Source organism: Haemaphysalis longicornis, unplaced genomic scaffold (genome assembly GCF_048455015.1).
Source record: "Haemaphysalis longicornis isolate Haplotype H1 unplaced genomic scaffold, Haemaphysalis longicornis Haplotype H1 scaffold_4, whole genome shotgun sequence".
In the NCBI taxonomy this organism is placed as follows: domain Eukaryota; kingdom Metazoa; phylum Arthropoda; class Arachnida; order Ixodida; family Ixodidae; genus Haemaphysalis; species Haemaphysalis longicornis.
In genome coordinates this window covers 29,753,425-29,777,032 of record NW_027526361.1, presented here as the reverse complement: position 1 = coordinate 29,777,032, position 23,608 = coordinate 29,753,425, and the positions used below count along the sequence as shown (strand labels likewise).

The window sequence follows — 23,608 nt, the reverse complement described above, 5'->3', positions numbered from 1 at the left end:
AAAAATTTCTAACGTAACACCTTACTCCCTTTTCGTGTGTTACGGGCACACGTTCCAACATTTATTTCGGCACTGTGTCAAGAAAGGCAGAAAATTTTATTCCCATAAACGGAGCGCTTCATCAGGAAGTTGCCCTTAAAAGGGCCAAGCAGACAAAATACAAGTTTGTTTTATTCGAAAGATTTCGTGTTTTATAGTGGCCCCAGCGCTTGTCCGGCAGCAAATGGTGCCTTTTTCACTGCGAAATTAAAAAAAATTAAGGTTAGCGTCTTATTTTCCTGCAAAATCGTGTGTTTTCGTGACGGCTGCCCTGAGGTCATGAGGACGGGTATCCAAACGAACGTCCAGTGCGCCATTAGGCTCTGTCACGGCCGGACCAACGGGGGGAGGAGAGTCGAGTCCGGCCGTGGCTCTGCAGCCTTGCTTACCGTCAGTCCTCCCAGATGGCGGTACCATAGTCAGCCGCAGACCGTTGTCCGCCATTGCTGTGTTTCTGACCGTATTTGCTCCTGGCTTGTTTTTGTTACGGTAGAAAATACTGGTTTCGTGAAACATGGGGTATGTTCGACAAACAGGCTCACTTTAGACAATGGCGCTTACGCCAATCGGACAGTGTCGTGTAAGACAACTCCAAAGCGGCGGCCTGCTGTGCAGCCAGAAAAAGCATAGTGCGCCACTACGAGTAGCCGTGCGAGGCGCTACTTCTAGGTTTACGTGTAATTTCGCAACTTTCATGGTTTACCCAATCATTCTTACTGCTGTAAGATGAATATGCATTACATTTAAGCGCAAATAGCTCCTTCGGCAAGCTTATAAGCTCTGCCTAATTTGCGTTTGCCCTTGCCGGCCTCCGCCAATCGCAAAGCTAGCAGGCATGACATCATAAGTTCTGTGGCGGGAAATGAGCTAGTGGGTCGCATGATCATTCTCTTTTTCCTAATTATATAGCTTATTTGAGCGAAGTGTGTGTTAAAAGTGGTGTCAGTATGATTCTAACGAGGCAATCTTTTGAATGAACCAAACTGGTGTTTTGTCTGCATGGCCCCTTGAAACAATATATCCAATGCCTTGTAGGGTGGTTCTGGGTAACACTGGTACCGTATCACTTGTGCATTCACAATGTGGCCGCAAAAGGGAATTAGCGCTGTTGAGAAGGAGTTTAACAGCCTTTGCAAACGTTTTATTCCTTCATCTATAAAAGCAGCGCAAAATGAATCCAGGGTGACACGCGGGTATATACATATATTTCAGCATACGTGGAGAAAAATATCGAGACAAAATCGAATCCTTGTATTAAAATTAATACTAGGAGAGTAGTGAAGAATCGTGCAAAATGTGGAGAGCCGGCGGGGAAATTAACGTTGGTTGCTCGAGAGTCGTCCTCACCGTCACTCCGTGGGTAGACAAAAAATACAGGAGGCGAGGTTACTGGAGGAGATACCTGAAAACAAGTTGAAAAGCATATATTATAGTGTTACATATGTGACGCCCGTGGGTTAATTCTTTTTTGTAATCTCTATACCTCTACGAACTACAATTCTTAGCAGATCTGAAAGTACTGGGTAGAAGAAACACATATATTATAAACCGCTCTTACAACGAATATTTTCAGGATAGTATTAGGTTACTAAAGGCGCGAGCATAAATTATATTTATCCATTGAGAATATTTGTAACGCTTCAATTCTGCTCTGGACCTCGTGAATGCTCAAGCTCGCGTGCGTTAGTGTGGTTCCCACAAAAATACCGGGTAGTGCAAAATTTCCCGAAATTTCCATTCGTCAAAAAAAAAAAAAAACTAGCTGTCAGAAAGATTATAACTTAAAAAAAATATGAGAAAATTCGAAAGAAACTAATTATTAAACGACTTTTTACTGCATTGTATGTGTTCGTGAAAAATATAAATATTTGGTGAATCAGAAATGGAAACAACTCCAGTCTTACTTGCTTCGGTAAACGTACGATAAAAAATAATTTCATAAAAATCGCATGCGCACAGCACTGGCTTTTAATATTATGCCTGCTTGCGCTCCCATCAAATCTATTCGTCACAACCAGGTTACTATGAACATAGACCAAGATTGGGCACCCTTCCAATACGTTGCATGTCTCTGCCGCTTTGGAAAGCTTAAAAATAGATCGGTTGTATTCATGAGCTCCTGAAGACGGCATAATCTGCAAATAATACCTGGCGAGTGCCATCATTACTTGACCCACGGCCGGAAGCGCTATGCATCTGGTTTTTTGTGCCTCGAAGAAACTTCCGTAGCACGGAAAGCTTCTGCATTTCCCTTTTAATCACAAGTCTAAAATGTCGACGCAACTAAGCATAAATCCCTAGGTCTGCAACAAAAATCCTGAGCCGTCGGCCCACACGGCTCCATTGTTTGCTACCACTTTTCTGCGTCGTCGCTCAAATCGATTCGTTACTCGTTGCAGCATGATCTGCAGACGAATAAAGTAGAATACAAATGACATGTGGCCTCAAATTTTTCGAGCGCTCGCTCCTAACATAGATCCTCTCTGAATTGTTTCTGTTCAGGCAGGGCAAACTGGGCCATCTAAATACCCTGCTGCGCAAGAAATCTTTGACAACAGAGACGTCACTTACCAAAGCTGATTATCAATAAACGACGTAGGGGTAATCATTCGTGTCTTTCCTTGGGGATGCTTCTGAAAAATCCACATATTTGGAGGGGGAAAGGTGCACGTTATTTCCTGTTATTACAACTCCGTATATGGTGCCGCTTTAAGCTCCGCCAACCAATAAGAATTTGCTGTCTTACCTGGAACATGCGAATAGATGTCGGAGTCTTCTTCGCTTCCTTTTGCCATCCCTGCCGAAGACTCGGCTACGTAGGCTGGTTGGTTTTTCAGATAGCTCGGTGCCGCTTCAGCGGTGGTGGCTGGTTTGTTCATCGATACGCGGTTGTAGACTACGGCATTTTCAAGACGGGAGACGACCGGCGCAAAATGGTGCGACGACGGAGCATACCCGTCGGACACGTCCCGTTTGTAACCAGCATGGGGTACCGATGGCTGCACTGGCCTCGTCACGGATCCGTCTTTGCCTGGACGTGGTTGCGGCATGTGGTAAATGGGCACAGCTGGAAGTGCGCCCACTGGACTGGGGTTCCTGCGATTGAGACCGCCGTAACCAGGAGCGCGCCTGTATTCTTTGTGATCACCTAGCCTCTCCACCGGTTGATACTGTGGGCCGTACATGGGAGGTTGGGCCGTGTGGTAGGTTAACGGTTGAACAGCATATGGTCCAGGGGCGTACACGCGGGAGGGGCCAGGCTGGTGTCCTGATCCGTAAAGTATCTGCGGCTGTGGGTATGCCAGCGGGTGAGCGCCAGTATAATCATGGGACATTGGTGGATGATATTGCCCAGGGTAGACAGGCTGGTAGTGAGGTTGACCGTAAGGGTTGTAAGCGGGCGTGTACTGAGGCTGAGGCTGATAGCTGCCATAACTGCCTCTGTGGTTTTCGACTGGATGTGCACGGTAGTCTGGGTGGTAAGGCATTGGAGAACCGTAGCCCATGTGGTGTACCGGCTGGTACACGGGCTGGTAACCCGAAGGGTAGGCGACTGGTCGGGCCGGTTGGTACACAGTCGGCTGAAAAGGCTGGTAAGGTTGATATACGACTGGTTGCTGAGGGTACGGGTGGTCCACAACCAAAGGTGGAGGGTACACGGTCGGGTACATGACCGGCTGCACAGGATGCACGACTGAAAAGGAAACATTACGAAAGAAACACTGCAATAAAAGCACAGTCAATTCTTCTTTAGAAGGTATTGGTATTGGTACTAACAATTTAGAAGGTATTGGTACTAACAAAGAATATAATTAATGAGAGGTGGTTTAAACACTCCTCAATGAGCTCCTCAGGAACAAAGAAGCCGCATTGCACGATAGCTGAGGAGGGGTCAAGATGGCACCGCTCAAGATTGAGTGATTCTCAGATACAGCCTACTCATGCGTCATCGTCTCTCATAGCAACTATCCGAGATCATGAATTGTTTAAAAACGCTATTAGCTAAGACTGTATGAGTAGGAGACGCACCACTGTAATAACATGCATATCAACTGCTGCACCTCTGTATTTTTTCCCCCATGTGCAAGTACCACTCCCCTCTGTAATACCTCCCGGTCCTGAGGGTACCAATAAATGAAATGAAATGAAATGAAATAGGCGCGGCGGGGTCGCGTTTTTCCCTATTCCTGTCTCCTTCTCAAGAGTAGGGTGATCGGCCGCTGACGCCACGAATAGCCACTCAGCATCACATGTTACTGAAATGCAGTTAAGTAACGGGCCATGATGATGTCGATGACGGTACGCTGTGACATACGTACTCACAAAATGTCGTTTCATTATCTATGACAATTACAAAGCTCTTTGACTGAAATGAACAACTTCTGTTGCTCTTTAGAAACACTCCGTGGAAGATATTACCAATAATGAAGAGCCATGGGTTCCCCGAAAAGAAATGCACGCAATTCAATTAATGGGCACTGCGAGCGAGCTTCACCGGGCCAGAAGCTTAGCCTTACAAAGCGTCCTCAAAACAGGCCTATATACAGGCTGAGGGCAATTGAAAGAAAAAGTTGATAAATACGACACAAGACAGGAAGTAAGCATATTTGATTAAAAAACGCGAGAAAGAACATTATGCAACAATTTAAAATAAAAATGCAGAAATATATAATTACAATTAGGTGTCACTAAATTCAGTTACAGTTAGGTGATTTGCAGAATGCACAACAGGTAGTCAGCGCGCATAACGAAGTACATTCCATTGGACGGAACTCGACGTATAAATATACGCCAGTGGAAAAATGAGATAAAAATCCCCACATTGCAGGGTCGACTGAGAATGTCACCGAATAGAAGGTGTATATATCATTGAACAGTTCTTAGTCCTTTTTGCTCTACGATGGCCTCGTCGGTGTCCTGGGCAGTATGGGGGTATGAATTCAAATGGTATATAAAAGAAATGCGCATTCACGCAGGCTTATGTGCATGCATGGGAATTTCAGCAAATGAAGCGCTGGAGCCACTTGCTAAATTTAAAAAAAAACTGATTAGAACTTCCACAAACAAAATTCTGGCAAAGTCAGCGGGCAGTGGTAGATTTTATGGCATGTGGTCTAAAGCGTATTCGCACTTTCCAGCCACGGTGGCGCCGCCGCGCGCCTTTTTTCCGAAGCTGTTTGTAGATGATCGGCGTCCCGGGCGAAGGCAGCGGGAGCGTTCGGAAACGTGGGGATTGAGAACGCAAAACCAAAAAGCAATCGAATGTGCTGTGTACCGCAGTATAGAAATCGCTCAGTGCCGGGAAAAGCCAGCATTCATACCTTTCCTAGAGATAAAAAAAGCCCGGAAGGTTTGGATAACTATGCTCCGCATTGGAAAAGGTGTCAGCAACACAATGGGGTCTGCACTAGTCACTTCACGAAAGCTGACTTCTTCTGGAGCAGTATCCGTAAGTTTATTTCGCTCTTTCGTTATTGATGGTGCATTTTTCGTGCAAGTTGAGTGTGTCGTTTATTAATAGATGGTCTGCAGCGACTGAAACCGCGGTTAAAGAAAGGCGCCGTGCCGCCACATAACATTCCTATGCGCACGCACCAGAAGAACGTGAAGCCAAGAACCAACAGGAGAATGTCATTGTTCTTTTATTAACGTGCTGGTTTCTTTTATTAAATGCATCATTCCAGTTGCATTTTGTGCTTTGTTGGGTTATTTGTGCTTCGTCCTCTTTTTAGCACATGTGTGATTACTGTTTTGAACTTGCTGCTTTTTTTTCTTTCTCAACCCCCCCCCTCCTTCCCCCAGGAATGGGCGATGTAGGTATTTGTAATAAATAAATAAACTTGTTACTGCGGCATCGTCGTTTCCGACAGCGCGCTGAAAGCACAGCACAGCAGATGTATTAGGAGCTGCCGCAGTGGCTTCAGCGTTTGATATTTAGTTTCGGTATTTTTATTATTACCTACAGCCTGCACAAACACCGTTGGATCTTTCCTTGTAAAAACAGCCCACAGAATTATAATTTACTCGCATTATTCGCACTAAATCCGACACAATCACGCAAGTGGCAATAACAAAACGCTGTGCTCGGCTGCGTCTGCCGAGCTCTGCTTGGCGCTTAATAAATATTCGTGAACTGTGCTTGAACAATTTTACGAGCATGGATGGAAGTGTAGCATCCTTTATAGAACCTGCAGTGCCAACAAACGTTCACGCAGTGCGGTTGGCTGGTGACGCCGTTCGGTTGCAGGCACAACCCATCGATGCTCAGCATGTCATCGGTGGCCGCCCTGATGCCGCAAAACACTGTGTGACTGACGGTATAAACTGCTTCGCCTTCGACAAAGCACATTCGTGTCTCATCGGCAAGGGAAAATATTAGTCTGAAGAGACACTAAAGGGTCCGGATCGGCTTTTTCCTCCAGACGCGCGCGCTTATGCGACGTCCCGATCATTGTCCCGTCCTCCATTTTGGATACTCCGTCGCGCCACTTATATTCGCTGGAAAGTGCGAATACTGCGTTGAATATCCTCTCTAGATCACAGCTGGCGTGCATTGTAGGGTGCATCTAATAGGAGCATGAAGACGTAATTGTTTTTTATAATAGAGGGGTGCTTGAGAATATTAACGGCCATAAGACGCGATTTTTTTGTCCCTTCCACCGTACACAGCGACTTTTACACTTTTTTCGCACTAATTTTTTCCAGGCAGTTTTAAATGATTACTTTCTGTTTTTCTGCGCCAAAGATCGTTCTTACGCACCACTACACGATCTAACACAACATGAAAGATGAATTTAACGTTGCTCGCCCTTTTTAGGCGTACTGAATTACTATCAACTAAGCAATAAAAAGAAATAGAAGACAGTCACGACGAAGAAGGCATCTACGACACGAACAATAAGCACATCTCAGTTCATATCTGGCGTTCGTCAATTCACACTGACAAGACTATGCTGCCGGTTTCTTGGCTGACTGTTGTGGCTGGGGCACTGTCCATCTTAGTATCTATGAAAATAACGCTTCCAACGCCTTAGAAGGACAAAATTGAATCACATTTTGCAGATTCTCGATCCCCGGTTCCAGTGTACGACCAGGGTTTTAGGAAGGTCAACTAAACGTTCTCGGCACAGTCTCATTAAATCTCTTCCTACAGTACCTTCATGCTGACCTTAACCATACAGATGAACCAGCTCGCCCATTCATAAGCGTTTGTAAACACTATGAGGTAACCCTTGAACAACACGCCCAAATCGGGGGGCGAGCAATTGAACCGGGTAGTAGTGAGGCTTGCGTCTCTTACCTGGGGGCGGTACTTCGGGTTTTGTCTTCGGCTTCTTATCCGGCTGCTCCGGCTCCACCTCCACCGTAACATTTCTAATTTCGAGCTCCGGTTCAGGGTCTGCCGTCTTCGTATGCTCAGGTTTCTCCACTGAAGGCACAACAGGTCTGTTATGTTCTTCTGGTCCTTTTTCGTCAACTTCTACGTGCGTTTCAGATTTATCTGCTTCGTGCTTTTTTCCAGGTGGATTTTTGTTGTCCTCAGTATGTTCTTCTGGTTCTTTTTCGTCGACTGCTAAGTGCGTTTCAGATTCAACTGTTTCATGTTTTTTTGCCGGGGGATTTTTGTTGTCCTCAGTCACCTGCTTCTTGTCTTCCACTGTAACCTTAGTTGTCGAATCCTTGGGCGCAGTCACCTCCACCGGATCGGTGGTTTTCACGTCGATTGTAGTCTTGCCCTTTCCGTCACCTGTGCGGCCTGCTTCTCCGCTTTTTGCCGCTGGAACTTCGCCTCTTCCATCATTTCCAGTGCTTGGAGGAGGGGGCCCTTTTGGTACCTCGGTTCTCGGACCCTCGGGCTTGCTTTGTGCATTCATTGTATTCGGTTTACCAGGAGGGTTCTGCTGTTCTGCCCGGGGAACATTAGAAGTGGCACTGGGTCCCTGAGGTCCTTGCTGTGGCACTGTTTGCTCGGCCCGTGGAATATTGGTATTCGTTCCAGCTCCTTGCTGCTTTTGCTGCGGGCTTGGCTCTGCAGCGCGTGGGACGTTTGAACCGCTACCCGTGCTCGATTGTCCCTGCTGTGGATTCGTCTGGTCGGCCCGCGGAGCATCGGAACTGCTTCCAGTTTTCCCAAGCTGGGGATTCGACTGTTCAGTACGTGGCTGATTAGAACTGCTATCAATTCCCGGCGTTCCTTGCTGTTCTGCCCGTGGAACACTAGAACTGCCACCATTTCCCGGTTGCCCTTGCTGCGCGGTAGGTTGTCCTGCCCGCGGAACAGTAGAACCACCAGTAGCTCCAGGTTGACCTTGCTGCGCGTTCGGTGGTTCTGCTCGTGGAACATTGGAGCTGCCAGTAGCTCCGGGCTGTCCTTTTGGGGTGTTCGGCTGTTCGGCCCGTGGAACATTAGAGCTGCCGTCAGCTCGAGGTTGCCCTTGCTGCGCGTTCGGCTGTTCGGCCCGTGGAACATTAGAGCTGCCGTCAGCTCGAGGTTGCCCTTGCTGCGCGTTCGGCTGTTCGGCCCGTGGAACATTAGAGCTGCCGTCAGCTCGAGGTTGCCCTTGCTGCGCGTTAGGCTGTTCGGCCCGTGGAACATTAGAGCTGCCGTCAGCTCGAGGTTGCCCTTGCTGCGCGTTCGGCTGTTCGGCCCGTGGAACATTAGAGCTGCCATCAGCTCGAGGTTGCCCTTGCTGCGCGTTCGGCTGTTCGGCCCGTGGAACATTAGAGCTGCCGTCAGCTCGAGGTTGCCCTTGCTGCACGTTCGGCTGTTCGGCCCGTGGAACATTAGAGCTGCCGTCAGCTCGAGGTTGCCCTTGCTGCGCGTTAGGGTGTTCAGCCCGTGGAACATTAGAGCTGCCGTCAGCTCGAGGTTGCCCTTGCTGCGCGTTCGGCTGTTCTGCCCGTGGAACATTAGAGCTGCCGTCAGCTCGAGGTTGCCCTTGCTGCGCGTTCGGCTGTTCGGCCCGTGGAACATTAGAGCTGCCGTCAGCTCGAGGTTGCCCTTGCTGCGCGTTCGGCTGTTCGGCCCGTGGAACATTAGAGCTGCCGTCAGCTCGAGGTTGCCCTTGCTGCGCGTTAGGCTGTTCGGCCCGTGGAACATTAGAGCTGCCGTCAGCTCGAGGTTGCCCTTGCTGCGCGTTCGGCTGTTCGGCCCGTGGAACATTAGAGCTGCCATCAGCTTGAGGTTGCCCTTGCTGCGCGTTCGGCTGTTCGGCCCGTGGAACATTAGAGCTGCCGTCAGCTCGAGGTTGCCCTTGCTGCACGTTCGGCTGTTCGGCCCGTGGAACATTAGAGCTGCCGTCAGCTCGAGGTTGCCCTTGCTGCGCGTTAGGGTGTTCAGCCCGTGGAACATTAGAGCTGCCGTCAGCTCGAGGTTGCCCTTGCTGCGCGTTCGGCTGTTCTGCCCGTGGAACATTAGAGCTGCCGTCAGCTCGAGGTTGCCCTTGCTGCGCGTTCGGCTGTTCGGCCCGTGGAACATTAGAGCTGCCGTCAGCTCGAGGTTGCCCTTGCTGCGCGTTCGGCTGTTCGGCCCGTGGAACATTAGAGCTGCCATCAGCTCGAGGTTGCCCTTGCTGCGCGTTCGGCTGTTCGACCCGTGGAACATTAGAGCTGCCATCAGCTCGAGGTTGCCCTTTCTGCGCGTTCGGCTGTTCGGCCCGTGGAACATTAGAGCTGCCGTCAGCTCGAGGTAGCCCTTGCTGCGCGTTAGGCTGTTCTGCGCGTGGAACAGTGGAACCACTAGTAGTTCCCGGTTGCCCTTTCGGTGTGTTTAGTTGTTCGGCTCGTGGAACACTGGAACTACCGCCAGTACTTGGTTGCCCCTGCTGGGCGTTCGGTTGTTCGGCCCGTGCTACACTGGAACTGCCTCCAGTTACCGCCTGTCCTTGCTTCGGGCTTGATTGTTCGGCCCGTGGTGCATTGGAGTTGCCACTTGTTTCTGATCGCCCTTCTTCGGTTCTCGGCTGTTCGGCCCGCGGAACGTTGGAACTTCCATCACTTCTCGGTTGCCCTTGCTGGGGGTTGGTCGGCTGTTCAGCCCGTGCAACTTTGGAACTGCCTTCAGTTTCGGCCCGTGGAAGACTGGAACTGCCTCCAGTTACCTGTTTTCCTTGCTGAGGGTTTGGCTGCTCAGCCCGTGGAACAGCAGGACTGCCAACACGTGCAGCAGGTTGATTTTGGCTCGCTCGCTCGACCCGTGGAACGGTAGAACTTTCACCAGGTAGCCCTTGGCTAGGCTGTTGTGCTCGAGCCGTGTTAGGCTGGCCGTCATTCCCGGCTGCAGGAACGTTGGAGTTTCTTTGTACTTCCCCATTCTTTGGCACAGGAACATCATCTTCTCCTCCAGTTTCTTCAGATGGTCTAGTAGCCGGAGATTTCAGCACGCCCCCGCCGGTGATTGTCGAAAGTAGGGAAAGTTGATCGGAAGCGGTTCCGTCTGCTGTTCGCGCTACTTCAGAGCTTTGCGCTGATTGTTGGCGTTCCCCTTGCACACCTTCACCCTGAGACTTTGAAGCCTCAGGAGCAGCTTTACCAGACACCAGCCCGACATTCGGAGTATCAGCATGGCTGGAGCCTGCCTGGTCGTCTCTCGCCGTAGCAACAGGGACTGGGCCCGGCTTGTTTAGGTCACCATCTTTATCTGGTTGCCCTGGCGGTGCAGCCTCTCGAGCGCGTTGGCCTGCTGTGGTGGCATCAACTGAGCTTCCTTCCTTCCTGTCATTTAGCTCTTTACCTGGTGCTGTTGTGGGGTACGTGCTTTTCAATATCACGCCTTCTGAAGCAAGGTGCGTAATGCTCTCTGCTAAGGCAGGGCTCGCCGTGACAACCGTCGGCTGTTTGGGCGGTTGCACGTTATGCTGAGTAGTCTGCACTGCAGTTCGTCGCCGAGGCAGCATTTCGATATCTCCCTGTCGTACCTCAGGTTCATCGCCTTGCGTCTCAGTACTCGTACGATCAGTGTCAACAGCGTCATCGGACAAATCCGCGCGGGGCTCAAAAACCACTCGGGAGGCAGTGACGGCGCGCGTGCCATAAGTCGTTTTCAGCGGTGCGCGAGGCACGTCGGTAGTCCCACGTCCCACTGCATGATCATCTTTCTCTTGCAGCTGGGAATCAGTTGTATCGGTATCGGTGGATTGCTGGGTAGTACCCGTGGAGCCTTCGTGCAACAGTCCATATATACTGGCTGAAGCAGCTTCGTTTGTATCTCTCAATGGGGCTGCCACATCGACATCTGCTTGGGACCCTCCTGCACTCCTTACATCTGGGTATAAGGAGAGCATCAAGAAGAGAAGAAAATAGGCTTTACTGTTCATCCCCAGTTGAGGAGAAGGAGTGAGATGAAACATGCCTGTTGACGTCACAAATGCAGAGGTAACTTCAAAAAAGGAGCATGAAAATGGCAGTGAAGGGAATAAAGACAAAAAACAGTTAAGAGAGAAAGACGCCAAAACTGCTGTTAAGACAGCTGCTTGTACAGCAAAGCTAGGAAAAGCCTGCCCGGGCACAAGAACCGTGCTCTTTGCTGCATGCGGTGTCCCGTCTGAGATTAAATTTATTAATTTATTTGTATTTACGCTTTGGAATTTCCAAGTGTGTTCTCTCATGATTACCAGCTTTAAAGCGGGTTTTTCCCGCCTTTGCCTTCTGGTTTGCGTCCACAGAACGTTGACGCAGAGAAGTTCGACCAAAAGACACACTTGGCGGAAACATCTTTACTTGGATTGAAACTACAATTTCTTTTGAGGCATGCCCTCGGCCTAAAAATAACCCGTGTATCTGCTCACTTCGCTGAAATTGTCTTCGAAAGGCAACACTCTTGAGCCGCCCCTGCCACGCAAACGCCTATCTTCTTGTCCCTACCACCTCTCACGCTTTTCCCTTAACGTCTCGGTGATCCAACAGTAAACACTGTAAAGGTTTGCTCAAGTAAAATCCAATTTTCCTGCTTGTGTACTATCTACAGGAACCTTTCGCTACCACTGAACTTCCTGGAATGCATCTACGGTGTCTAGGCCGAGCGGGAGTTATTAAAGACGACAGTCTTTCTTTGGCTACTTAAACCCAGAAATTTTGTCTGTCTGTCTGTCTGTCTGTCTGTCTGTGACTCGCTTCAGCAACCCGGCCAAAGTAAAATAGATATTGCACAATAGTCTTATATACTCACAGCCAAATGTAAACGTGTAAGCCCGGTTTATATGTTCATACTTGTCAACTTTGTCGAACAGGAACAAGACATTACGCAAATATAAGACAGGAAATTAGTACACAAGGGACATTTACAGTGTTCCTTTATTAAAATTTTTATGGATGCTTGGTTTTTTGACAGCAAATGATATTCTACATCTATTGCAGAAAACCGCCACCTGCTGTTGCCCGCGCCACCTACTGGCGGCGTATGAAAAATCATGCGGCAACAGCAACGAAAGGTTCCACTAGCTAGGTTCCACGTTCTGCTTGGAACGCACGTGGAGCACGGCCACGCGGCTCTATAAACCTTCTAGTCGGCCGCCTCCATTCACGCGCGTCTCCGCCGTACTGCAGCGCTGGCATCGAGGAACCCGGCCTGTAGCAGTTGAACGCGGTATATTCAAATCGCCTTGCGCAAACCTTTGGTGTGATTACCTTGGAATGAACGCGACGGTACAGGAACAGCATGAGAGGTGAGAGGGAAGATAAAGGGGGGAATTTCCTTGGCAAATGTCTACAAGGACTATCGTCTTTTGACGACATTTGCAACGAAAAGAGCAGATACGCGGCCAATTTATTTATATTTTTATGTCAAAACTTCTTTTCAATGCGTACTTCTGATTTGCCATTAAAAAAAACAAGAAAGCGTGTGTTTTTAATCAAAAGAACACCGCAAATATTACATGTATCGTTGTCTTGTCTCAAATAAGTTTAATGTTTTCTTTTTGCTCAACAATTTTGACAGGAATGAAATGTGTTTCCGGATTTAGGGGTTTGGAAAAGTTTTGCCTATATAAACTTCCAGTTGAAGAATTCTGTTACGTTTTGGCAGTGTTGTTGAATCGAGGGACAGTCAAAATTTTCGGGTTTAAGTTGCCCGAGAAATAGTATAGTCTTTAAAATTCTTGGACACATAAGCACTCCTCGTGCCGTGGTAAATGCGAAAGCATTAGACTTGAACTGTGGGATAGATGGGTCGGCATTGTGCTCACCGCCGGGTATCACACCTGTTGTTTTGTGGACGGCTCCGAGTACCATTACCGCATAAACGGCTTGATTGGTTATGGTGTCTAACGCGGGGCATCGAGTGGCTGCTATGTCTGCTTCCAACGCTATCGAAAGCCGGTTGAATCGCTCAGTGGCCATTGAATGCTGACACATTAAAAACAACTGGGCCCAAGTTTAGGAAAGACTGGTGCATGCAAACATTTAATATCTGAAATTTGAAATGAAATATGCAACTGTAATGTAAATGAAAATAATGAGAAAACTGAGCGCGAACCGCACGTTTTTTTTTTATTTTTTCACCTTCTAGAAACGACGCTTCCGAAGTGGCCTGGTCAGGATTAGATTCTGTCACCTCCCCGGTCGGCGCAGCTGTCGTTGCTACAACCGCAACTGCAAGGACTGCAAAAACGTAAAAGGCAATGTCACGTGCTATGTAAACGCAATATAAGAGCCACATTGATCGGCATGAAATTTGTGAAGTGTCAGAGGGCACAACAATAAATTCTAAATGCTTATAGAGTTGTTAGATCTACTTGAACCATAGTTCGAAATAAAATACGCACAATTCCAACTATACAAAGTAATCACTTCCAACCGATCGGTATAGATGATAAAAAAGACTGCAAATAAATAGCCGTTTTTTATGTTGATTCGGCAGTGTCATCAAATCAAAACTCCAAGCTTTTCGTCTGATGCTTGAAAGTGACACCTGAGCATATAAAACTTACTCATAATTTCGTAGAAATTAGTGCCCTAACCAGAAATTACACATGAAACGCCTCCGAGGGTTGGTCAGGGGATGCGAAGGATATTTATCGACCGCGAAAAAATGCTCGCCGTGTGAAAAATTCGCCTCGCTTCATGAAGAAAGTACGTATGAATGAGGAATGCAATTTTTTTGCCACGAGCCTTACGTTACGTCTAGACTTCATTGAACCAGACCATAGGGCACGCAAGTGCAACGGGGAAAGTACTATCGGCGATAGGGGACCGAAATCGCAGATCGGTTTTGCGTAGTTAGTAGCGGTCAGCTCGTCACGTGACCGCGGCGCCGCTGCGCGGCTCGGGCGGGACGCACGGGATAGCTGGCTTCTTTTCGGTTCCCTTAAACGTCAACGGGGCGAACCTGGCTCGAATGAACGGCGGCTAAAACCTCCGAATGCCGTTTACGTGGACAACGTAAAAACATGAGTGATACTACTCCTGCGTGATATCTTTCCGAAACAATTTAAAAACCTAGATTTGTTAGTTTTAATATTTTTGTAAAGACCTATCCTACGTGTACTTTCAATTAAAAAAACACCGTTAACTTCTCTCCAAGCATGCCTAAAATTTCGTTTGCATTACACAGTGCTTGCCTGTACTAACAGTTACTCGCCTATATATACTTCGTCTTCATACTTGCTCTCCGCGCAGCAAGTAGCGTTTTCTGCAGCGGTTGGCAGCGTGCCCTCGAGCCTAGATCAGCTTACAAAAAATTAAAACCGTTCCAGTCAATATGAAAGCTACCGGAAGTGCAAAGCAGTGATCCGCCATAACGGGCTGTGGCGCCGTTATCCGCTTCCTGCTACCCCCAATGCAATTCAAATTTCCCGCCTCCGCAGTGCTCGCGCATACCCTGCCTGAAACTGCGCCAGGGGGAGTTCTGTTCTGTTTGTGCTTGCTTTTCCTCCCGCCCGTGCCGGCGTTGAACCGCCACTTTTTTTTGCTTGCTATCGTAAATACCAACCCAACGAGCGTTCCTAAGTAAATGAACGCGGGCGCTGCCGCTTAATTACGTATGTTTTGCCTCAAATGTACCTGCAGTTTTCTTTGCCCTACACAACAGGGATTGTGTGACAAGCGCCAACGGTTTACTAGTTTCGAACTCTTACGACTATATAAACCGCTTCACTTTCTAAGGCTCTGTGGGACGCCGCGAAGACAGCCGCTACGACGGAACGCCGTGTGGATCCGCTTGGGTCCAGCGAGAGGGCTATGACGACAAGGCGAGCCCCTAAAGTGCTCTGCACTTAAAAAGCGACGCAAAAAAAGAGAGCCCCCCTCGGGGATCCCCATCAATATGTTTCCCTTAAAAAGAGGAAAGCAACGAATTTTGGTGTTACACGTACGATGCTCTAAATGCGCTGGTATAGGCAAGCATGGCAATGCCGAAAGCGTAGGCAGCCTTCGGTGCATGAGGCTGTTTGACGTGTGGTCACCAGGGGGCAGTGCATTCACACTGCATATCCAGCGGGGCCAATAACTCATTGCGCCATCCAGAGGCACATTTGAGCCCACACACACGTGCTTTTTATACTCTATTGAAACATAAACGGGCCGGCTGGGTGTAGAGATGTTCCGATTGTGGCTGTCATTCGTATGAACGATATTAGAATCACGCCGGCACGCATTATTTTTCTTATTTAATTGTTTGTTTTACTTAAAACACAACAGCAGCTTATATTGTTTTGTCCAAACTAATCTCAAACACCGTTTAGAATGACCCATTCCACCTATTCGGACCACGGGTCCTCTTGCTCCATATTAAAAGTGCTACAACTATCATGCGTGTCATTCATATCTACGACCACTTTGTGCATTGTAAACAAAATTTCTGGTAGTTACTCTTACAAAATACTCTTACTCTTACAATAGTTACAAAATAGTACTCTTCAGTTGAGCTGAAGGTCTTCTTTTGCACGTTTCACTGATTTGGTCCATTTTATGTCGGTTTCGTTACTTTAATTGAATATTTTTGGACATCAGCGTGATTTTATTCGTGGTTAAGTGAGTGTTGTTTGGGAATTTTCTTTAATTAATTTGGTGTTTCACCCCCTTTAGGCCTATTTCTACTCTCACAAAGCTAGTTAAGCGAAGACTAGCAGCGGTAAGCATACGTGACTGATTGTTTTTTATTTTAGTTGGTCTTGTTTTGCCCGCATTAGGTTAAATTTGCATGTTATTAGGTATAATTTGCCTGTTGAAGCGAGGGGTGCCTTTTTCGGCTTTAGGTAGGTTCCTGCTGTCAAATGCGTCTTATACAGGTGAAAGTTTTTAATGGGTAAGAGATCGTGAATAAACCCGCGCTAAAAAGGCAGACGCGAGCCATAAAGTTTAATGAGGGAAGCCTGTTAATGTAGAGGAGAACTATTACGAGCGTGCGGCACATAGAGAACGAGGTTATGCGTTTTACAGGTAGCAACCTTTTGCATCGCCATTACTGCGCATGTCTAAATGCTGATAGAAAAATTACCGCTTTAGCATGTAACAAGCTATGCCATGCACTCCTCGATGTGTTTCAAGATCGCAAAATGATAGAACGCCGCTGTCTCTTGGCCGGGCAGATAAAGCAAACGTGCATCGTTCTGAGCAGCATAGAACTTTACAGGCTGCATATTTGCTGTGAGAACGAGGCACAGGCTAGTCTAGGCTTTCCAAAGTGCCGTAGACTGCCGAAATGACAATCATCTAGGAAGGAAGGGCATGCAATCAAAATAATTAGGCATATCCGTAGAACTTACGTGACCTCATGTATGCTTCTTTCTTTCCAGATAAAGCGTTTCTTGTAGCCCCCTTACCGTGATTACGCTCTGCAGGCAGGATACGAAAAATGCGCCTAAACCACGAGGGTAACATGAACATGCAAGCAGGACCCGCTTGCGAACCATTGGCCCGTCTAGAAACGGAGACTTAAAGCAGCGCGGAATAATACGTGTATTCGTTGCAACTGTGTTCACCAGACGAGTTTATATTATAACGCCAGTTCCTAGACACAGGGTTCGTACATTTTAGGGTGCAAGAACCAGCTTCGAGAATTCCAGGGGCGTCAAAACGCGCACAGTTTGCCTTCAGATACTACGGAACTACAGCTCTAAACATTCGTTTTGGCTTTTCGTTGTCGTTTTCGCGCTAAAAAAGGGGTGCCCGTGGCGGAACCCATAATCTGCTACTTGGGTGCCAACTGCACGCGGCGTGCCCATCGCGCCATCAACATCAATTATTCACGCACACTGGACGAAAAGAAAATAGCTGGACGATGACAATCTAGTAAACTTCTAAACATGTTTATATAACACTCACATATTAAGAACCAAGAAAGCTGTGCTTACACGCCGCCACTAGAAGCGTGAATACGCTCCGACGCCCCATGGCCCACCGCTGGAGAATCCTCGTCGCCGATGCTGCGCAGCCACTAACGTACTGTCTTCACTGCATCCACTTCTGGACTGGGAGCCGTGCGTAAGTGACCGTAGGTCGACCCTTCGGCCTGAGCAGGCCTGATCTGCGCAGTGAGCGCTTTGCGCAGGGATGTATAGCGGTGCTCAACCACCTGTTTCATTCGCTCTTGGGTTTTTGTTTCTGAAGCTTGAAGCGCAAGCAACAAGGGAATTTCGCTGAGTCGTGTGGTTGAACTTGCGGGTGATCGGGTTTCGAAGCAGGGGAGCTCAGGCAAGGTCCTGCGGGTTTCACGTTCTCAACGTTAGCGCAACATGTTGCTTTGACGTCCGTCGAACGCGCTAGTTGCACCCTCCTCTCGTTGCTGGCTTCTGCGCAACATAGCGCTCCGGAATGCGCCAGTTTCCTGTTCCTGCGCTTCAGGGTCACTCGTTTAGAATCGGCAATCCTCAAAACAGCCTCTCTCGGTGCTTGACCAAAGCTCCGCTTGTGCAAACTCTTCGGGATAATGTGCACCGCGCGCAAACACGCGATGCCGATGGCCTTCTCAGCAGCTATTAGGTTCCTCAGCTGAGCTCGCCTTCGCGGGTTCAGCTCCCTTCAAGATCGGAAATAAAATCAAACAATAAGAAACATTACCTTGGTAAACAACTTTTAAACGATTGCATACATGTTCTGCCATCCTCAAATTTTTCGACGTGATCTTTGTCTCGGAGCAAAAATATATAGGCTAGTGGTACTTCTTAAGTTCAGCCATGACATAAATGAAGCCTCAGCCTTTCCTTACGGTGTGCTTTAAATGCCATTGCTACTTACTCGGTGAAGTTTGACTGCTCATTTTAACTTGCAATGTCATAGTATTAGTACTTCTCCCCACAGAATTTCTTTTTCAGTGAAAAGTTGTTAAGCCGAGGTCTAGCTTGTGTCGTCAGGTTCCAGCAGTGTCAGAAGACGAAGTAGAAAAGGCCCTCACCCTCATAAAAATCTTTACCGAGATTTTATAAACTTGTTATAGATATTGCTCAAAAGAACCCTATAAACATTTTGTCAACATTCTATAGAATATTTCTATTGAGTTTCCATTGAGTTGCCACCGCGTTTCAATTAAAAGTCTATAGAGCCAAGTCAGTAGGACTTATCGGTTCTGAATGTAGTTTCTTATGAGTTTCCTATGGGGTTTTTATAAAATATATTAAATAGGTTTTCTGTGCAATTCTTATTGAGTACAGTCGCAACAGCCTGTTGCGTGGAAATCAGGTTTGAATACAGTTTCTGACGGATTTTTATTAAATTTGTGGCAATTAATGTTTTATAAAATTCCTATTGAGTATAGTCGTAACATCGTGTTGCATGTAAATAAAGTTTGAATAGAACTTTTGATGAGTTTTTATTAAATTTGCCTGGATAAGCTTTCTTAAAATTATTATTGAGTATGGTCGTATCAACCTGTTGCGTTTGAGTCAGCTTTGAATACAGTTTCTGAAGGGTTTCAATTAAATTTATCTCAATTAAATTTCTATAAAATTCTTATTGTGCCCAGTCATCACCACCGGTTGCATATGAGCAAGGTCTGAACAGAATGTCTGATGAGTTTATATTAATTGATCTCTATTACCTTTCTATAAAATTCTTATTGAGTATAGTCGTAATATCCTGTTGCCTGTGAGTTAGGTTTTCTGGCAAGTTTTAACAGAGGAGCTTTGCAGCGGCTCGAACTCTCCGGCGGTGATGTCCGCCATCCCAGGCGCCACCGCTCCCAAGTGCTCCCAAGACGAAGTGATGGGACGTCCATCGCGCGATCTCGGTTGATAAGGCGGGGCAGGCGACGTTATAGCACCCCACATATATGCACCGATAAGCTACCAGACCTCCGTGGGTGGGCTATAGAAACGCAATACAGAGTCTATTGAAACTCACCATAATGAAGGTAATAAGATTCTTGCTGCGTGTTAGCTATAAAAAGTTTATTGCCTGTCTAATGACCACAGTCCGCACATTCGGAGTTCAAACGACTTTATAGAAAGGCAGTACAAAGTTTGTTAAAACTCAATATAGTGAAGGCAATAAAATTCATGTTGCATTTTTACAATAAAAAGTTCATTGATTTTATATTGGCCGCAGTTTTTGAGATGGGAGATTTGGTTCACTCTATAAAAACTCAATATGAAGTGTATTAAAACTTAATACCTTGAAGGCAATAAAATGTTGGTTGAGGTTTTGCAATACAAAGTTTGTTGACTTTTTAACCAGCACAGTCAATAAGCAATGAGTTTTAATTGACTTTTTATTGACTCTATAGAAACACAATAGGGGGTCTATTAAAACTCAACGTCCATTTTCATGAGGGCAGTGGGGTGGAGAAAAGGAACTCTGCAGTAGACCATGGAATACCAATACATATACTGAATGATGGAGTAGATATTCTATGGGAAAGCCTACAAAATCATAGTCATAATTCCTTGGTACTTTCTAACTTTAAATCCACAAGAAGGGCAACGTCAAAGAGTTTAAGAATTACAGACCCATCAGTGTTCCTTCAGTTGTATACAAGTTGTTGACCAAGGTAAAAGTTGTTTGCCTAAGCGACACCCCGGATTACTAACAGAACATTCAATACGGAAATAGAGAAATCCGCAAACATAATAGTCCTTTTCTCCGGGTATTTGTTTATTACAAAAAAAAAAACATAGTCAGTGGACACCATCACAGTAACCGAAGCACTGAGACAAGCTAGTGGGGAAGACTTAAATAATTCTCACTGAGGGCAGATACACCGAATAAAGATCATTTCTACTCTCTCTACAAGGGGTGTACAAAAAGGATAGCCCCCCTTGACAAAAGCGATAAGTTCCCTATCAAGATAGGGCATCAAGAAACACGGGAAAGAAACACGGACTCCGAATTTTTTTAAGACTGTCTGAGGGGATATTTGAGAAGTTTGATTAGGAGGAACCAGGGATGGGAGTAAATGACAATATTTGAGCTACTTGGGGTCTGTGGCCGACATCGTTTCGTGTATTGGTTCTGTATGGAGGAGGAGGGATGCCTTAAGTGATGAAGAGAAGTCAGCCTGGCAGCGAGCTTCGTTCGCTACTCCACATGAACATGCGAGGGGTGAAAATAAGGGAAGGAAGCGAAGACACAAAAACTCACACAAACACTAACAAACGCAAATAAACACACAGAAACCGACAAACGCAGAAACACACACACCGCACACGCACAGTAGTAAAGTTAAAGAAAACGTTCACAGGGTTTCGTGTCGTTCAGGCCTGAGTCACGGAGAAATGACAACAAGGCCCTTGCACTCCGTGTTGCCGTGGCAGTGTATTACCATGGACCGATGGCGTCATAAAGTTGCAGTGGTGCATCGGCACGCAGTCCAAAAGTTTCTTCAAAATCTGCCGTGGGGTGTCATAGCGGGGACACACACACAGCACGTGTTCTATGTCCTCCCGAACACTGCAAGCGTGACAGTAAAGGCAGGCAACTCGGCGCGTCTTGTGCAAGTAGTGGCCGGTAAAAGCGACGTTGAGTCGAATGCGGTAAACAACTGCTCCGTCGCGTTTCCCAGGCCACACAGCGTTCGGAAAGTGAAGGCGGGTCAATTCTGTTCAAAGGCTGATAATTGTTTGATCCGTCCTTTCATAATTTGTGGACTGCCGTAATTCAAATTCTTTTGAACGCTTGTTATCATCTTTTCTGTAACCTTCCCTGCTTGGGCAGCAATGCTGTCCGCAGTATCTGGAAATAAATAAATCAAAATAAATTAAGAATTGGTTCTGGAAGAGATTTGTACGGTAATGTTAAACAGGAGGGAGAAAGCTTTAATCTTCTTCAACGCGGCAGCTCAATTCTGAATTGGTAGATTAATATAATAACTACCTTGAAAGAGCTCACTCTGCTACTGATCCAAGCCACGGAAAGAAATGAGGCGTAGAATTAGCGTGGGCGGGAAGTCATTCGGCAGGCACTCTAAGTAGTTAACTAGGTCACTTCTTCCACTCAAAACAATGGTATGCAACCCAAAGCGCACTTTCATGAATCTTGGAACCCAAATTTGGGAATATATTGAAATAAAAGGTAACGCTCAGGGATCGGAAGCGAGCGTATTGGACCGGGAAGCAAACTCGGGTGGAAAACATATGCTAGCTATATTTATGAGACATACATAGAATTGCGCCGGCCATGTAATTTCGGGGAACTGGCAATCGACGGACCACTAGGGTCACACAATGACTCTCGAGAGGTGAGTCTATAAATTGGAGAAGACAGGGAACTCGTTCGCTGGCGGAGATAACAAAATTCTGGGGCAAGGAATGGATCCACACAGCGCAGGATGCGTGCAGTCGAAACTAGGGGCCGGTGCCCCCTATTCCGAAAGGGTTTTTTATCTTGCTGCCGCTCTTGCCCTTTCGATCAGCTCCTGCTGAACTTTCGGAGGCCTTCGTCCTGTAATGGATACAAATAGACTGACGAGGACCATGATGAGAATGGTGGTGCCGGGGGTAATGATGGTAATGATGGTGAAAACTGCGTGCTATCAAGAAAACGTTATAAAAACAGTACGTTCATTAAAGGAATGAAATAAGAGTATGTTTTATAGCTGAGGTTGGTTCGTGTTGAGGTTTCAGTTTAACTTTAATGTAAATTTACGTCTGTAAACTTAACGTCTTTAAGTACGTCCTCAACGGATGTAAGTTGAGAGAGAGAGAGAGAGAGAGCGATCTTTAATGAAATCTGGCGATGTTAGCTGGGCTAAAATGCCTAACTTGCTATGCAAGTTGATGACGTGATGAAGATGATGGCGATGATGTTCAACAAGTTGATGCGTACTGATACGACGAGTTATTCACAGCGACTGGTCTATACCTGTGTGTAGCAGGTACTCTATCAGAGCTTTGGTAGCCCGTAAAGCACGTTTGGGACAAGCCCATGGTCCTAAAACGTCTTTTAGCTGCATGTCCACGGAAAGCGGCAGTCCCAAAGTCACTGCGAGGGATACTGTTTGAGCACTGAATCGAGCACATTCACAGAGCAGGTGCTGCAGGGTTTCTCGCACATAACAGTGGGGACAGAGTGGCGACGTAGCCTGTTTTAGCTTGAAAAGGAAGTTGCGCGTGTATACGACATTCAACCGCATGCGATGTAGAATTGCTTGTACCCGCTTGGAGAGTCCTGGTGGCATTTTAAATTTGCAGTTGGGATCGATGAAAGATAACGGCGCGTAATGACGTGATACGTCATCCCAGGCTGCACGCTGCATGTTCCATGCCACGCTGGATGCAAGTATAGATGCATCTTTCCTGGAGAATGGTATAGTTATTGCCGATGCACGATGCTTATGCGCAACGGATGCAGCAATGTCCGCCTTCACATTGCCACTTGTCCCACAATGGGCTGGAATCCACTGAAGTGCAATGTGATGGTGAGCTTGTAGAGCTTGGAGATGTAAAGCGTGTATGTCACACACAAGCTGGTCTTTTGGAAAAGATGCTAGACATTGAAGGGCAGCCCTTTAGTCTGTGAAGATGGCCCACTCTCGAGCGGGTTGCTCGACGATATGAGCGAAAGCCACCCTCAGAGCTGCAAGTTCTGTAGCCGTAGTTGACGTTCTGTGACTGAGCATGACACTGATGGTAGTACGGGATGACGGTAGGTGTTCTTGATCGAACTCCATGTTGGGCTTTGCATTGAGTGGGAGAGGGCGAAAGGGTTTGAAAAAAATTTGGCCCCCTTCGCCATGGTGATGCGAAGACTGAGGAAACAGGGTTCTGGTGGTCTTCATTAGCTTTCGCTGGGTTTTTCTTACGTCTGTCCCTTTCTTAAGAGAAATATAGTTAAAATGCGAAGCTTTCTCTACGTAAACTGAGTTACAATCAAAATACACAACCTAACCTGCTAAAGCAAAAAAAAAACTGCGAAAGACTAACTTAAACTCAGCCAAAGTCCAAAGCGAATGCCCGCGCTGCAAACCTTCAAGAAATGCTGAGCGTGCCCAGAAAGCGATAACCCGGATAAACGACCGGCGAGGGAATATTTTATTTGATTGATTGATTGATTGTAGGGCTTAACGCGCCGACGCAGCGCAGGCGATGAGGCGCGCCGTAGTGGAGGGCTCCGGATTAATTTTGACCACCTGGGGATCTTTAACGTGCGCCGAAATCTCGTACACACGGGCGTTTTTGCTTTTCGCCTCCATCAGAAAAGCGGC

General features: G+C 47.0%; 2 protein-coding genes across 3 annotated transcripts; both read right to left on the bottom strand.

Annotated features, from left to right (window-relative positions):
• Positions 1-1,158: 1,158 nt before the first annotated feature.
• On the bottom strand, positions 1,159-7,474 carry LOC144178434 (uncharacterized). The gene is made up of 4 exons (XM_077706288.1): positions 7,340-7,474; positions 2,786-3,733; positions 2,611-2,672; positions 1,159-1,441 (listed from the first exon to the last, which is right to left on the bottom strand). The coding sequence occupies exons 2-3, from the start codon at positions 3,708-3,710 to the stop codon at positions 2,623-2,625; spliced, it is 975 nt and encodes a 324-aa protein (XP_077562414.1). The 5' UTR covers positions 3,711-3,733; positions 7,340-7,474; the 3' UTR covers positions 1,159-1,441; positions 2,611-2,622.
• Positions 7,475-7,773: 299 nt separating this feature from the next.
• On the bottom strand, positions 7,774-17,588 carry LOC144178433 (uncharacterized). Of its 2 annotated transcripts, none has more exons than XM_077706287.1 (3): positions 17,299-17,588; positions 13,537-13,635; positions 7,774-11,302 (listed from the first exon to the last, which is right to left on the bottom strand). In XM_077706287.1, the coding sequence occupies exon 3, from the start codon at positions 9,704-9,706 to the stop codon at positions 7,910-7,912; it is 1,797 nt and encodes a 598-aa protein (XP_077562413.1). In that variant the 5' UTR covers positions 9,707-11,302; positions 13,537-13,635; positions 17,299-17,588; the 3' UTR covers positions 7,774-7,909. The 2 variants fall into 2 exon arrangements, with proteins under 2 accessions (XP_077562413.1, XP_077562412.1); XM_077706286.1 differs by having other exon boundaries at positions 17,328-17,584.
• Between the last annotated feature and the right edge of the window lie 6,020 nt (positions 17,589-23,608).

What these genes read in the sequence shown, in the direction of transcription:
- LOC144178434 (XM_077706288.1), bottom strand. Translation starts at nt 3,710, where the DNA reads ATGTACCCGACCGTGTACCCTCCACCTTTGGTTGTGGACCACCCGTAC. An exon ending in CATCTATTCGCATGTTCCAG is followed by an intron (nt 2,673 to 2,785) that starts GTAAGACAGCAA and finishes TGGATTTTTCAG; the next exon opens with AAGCATCCCCAAGGAAAGAC.
- LOC144178433 (XM_077706287.1), bottom strand. Translation starts at nt 9,706, where the DNA reads ATGTTCCACGGGCCGAACAGCCGAACGCGCAGAAAGGGCAACCTCGAG.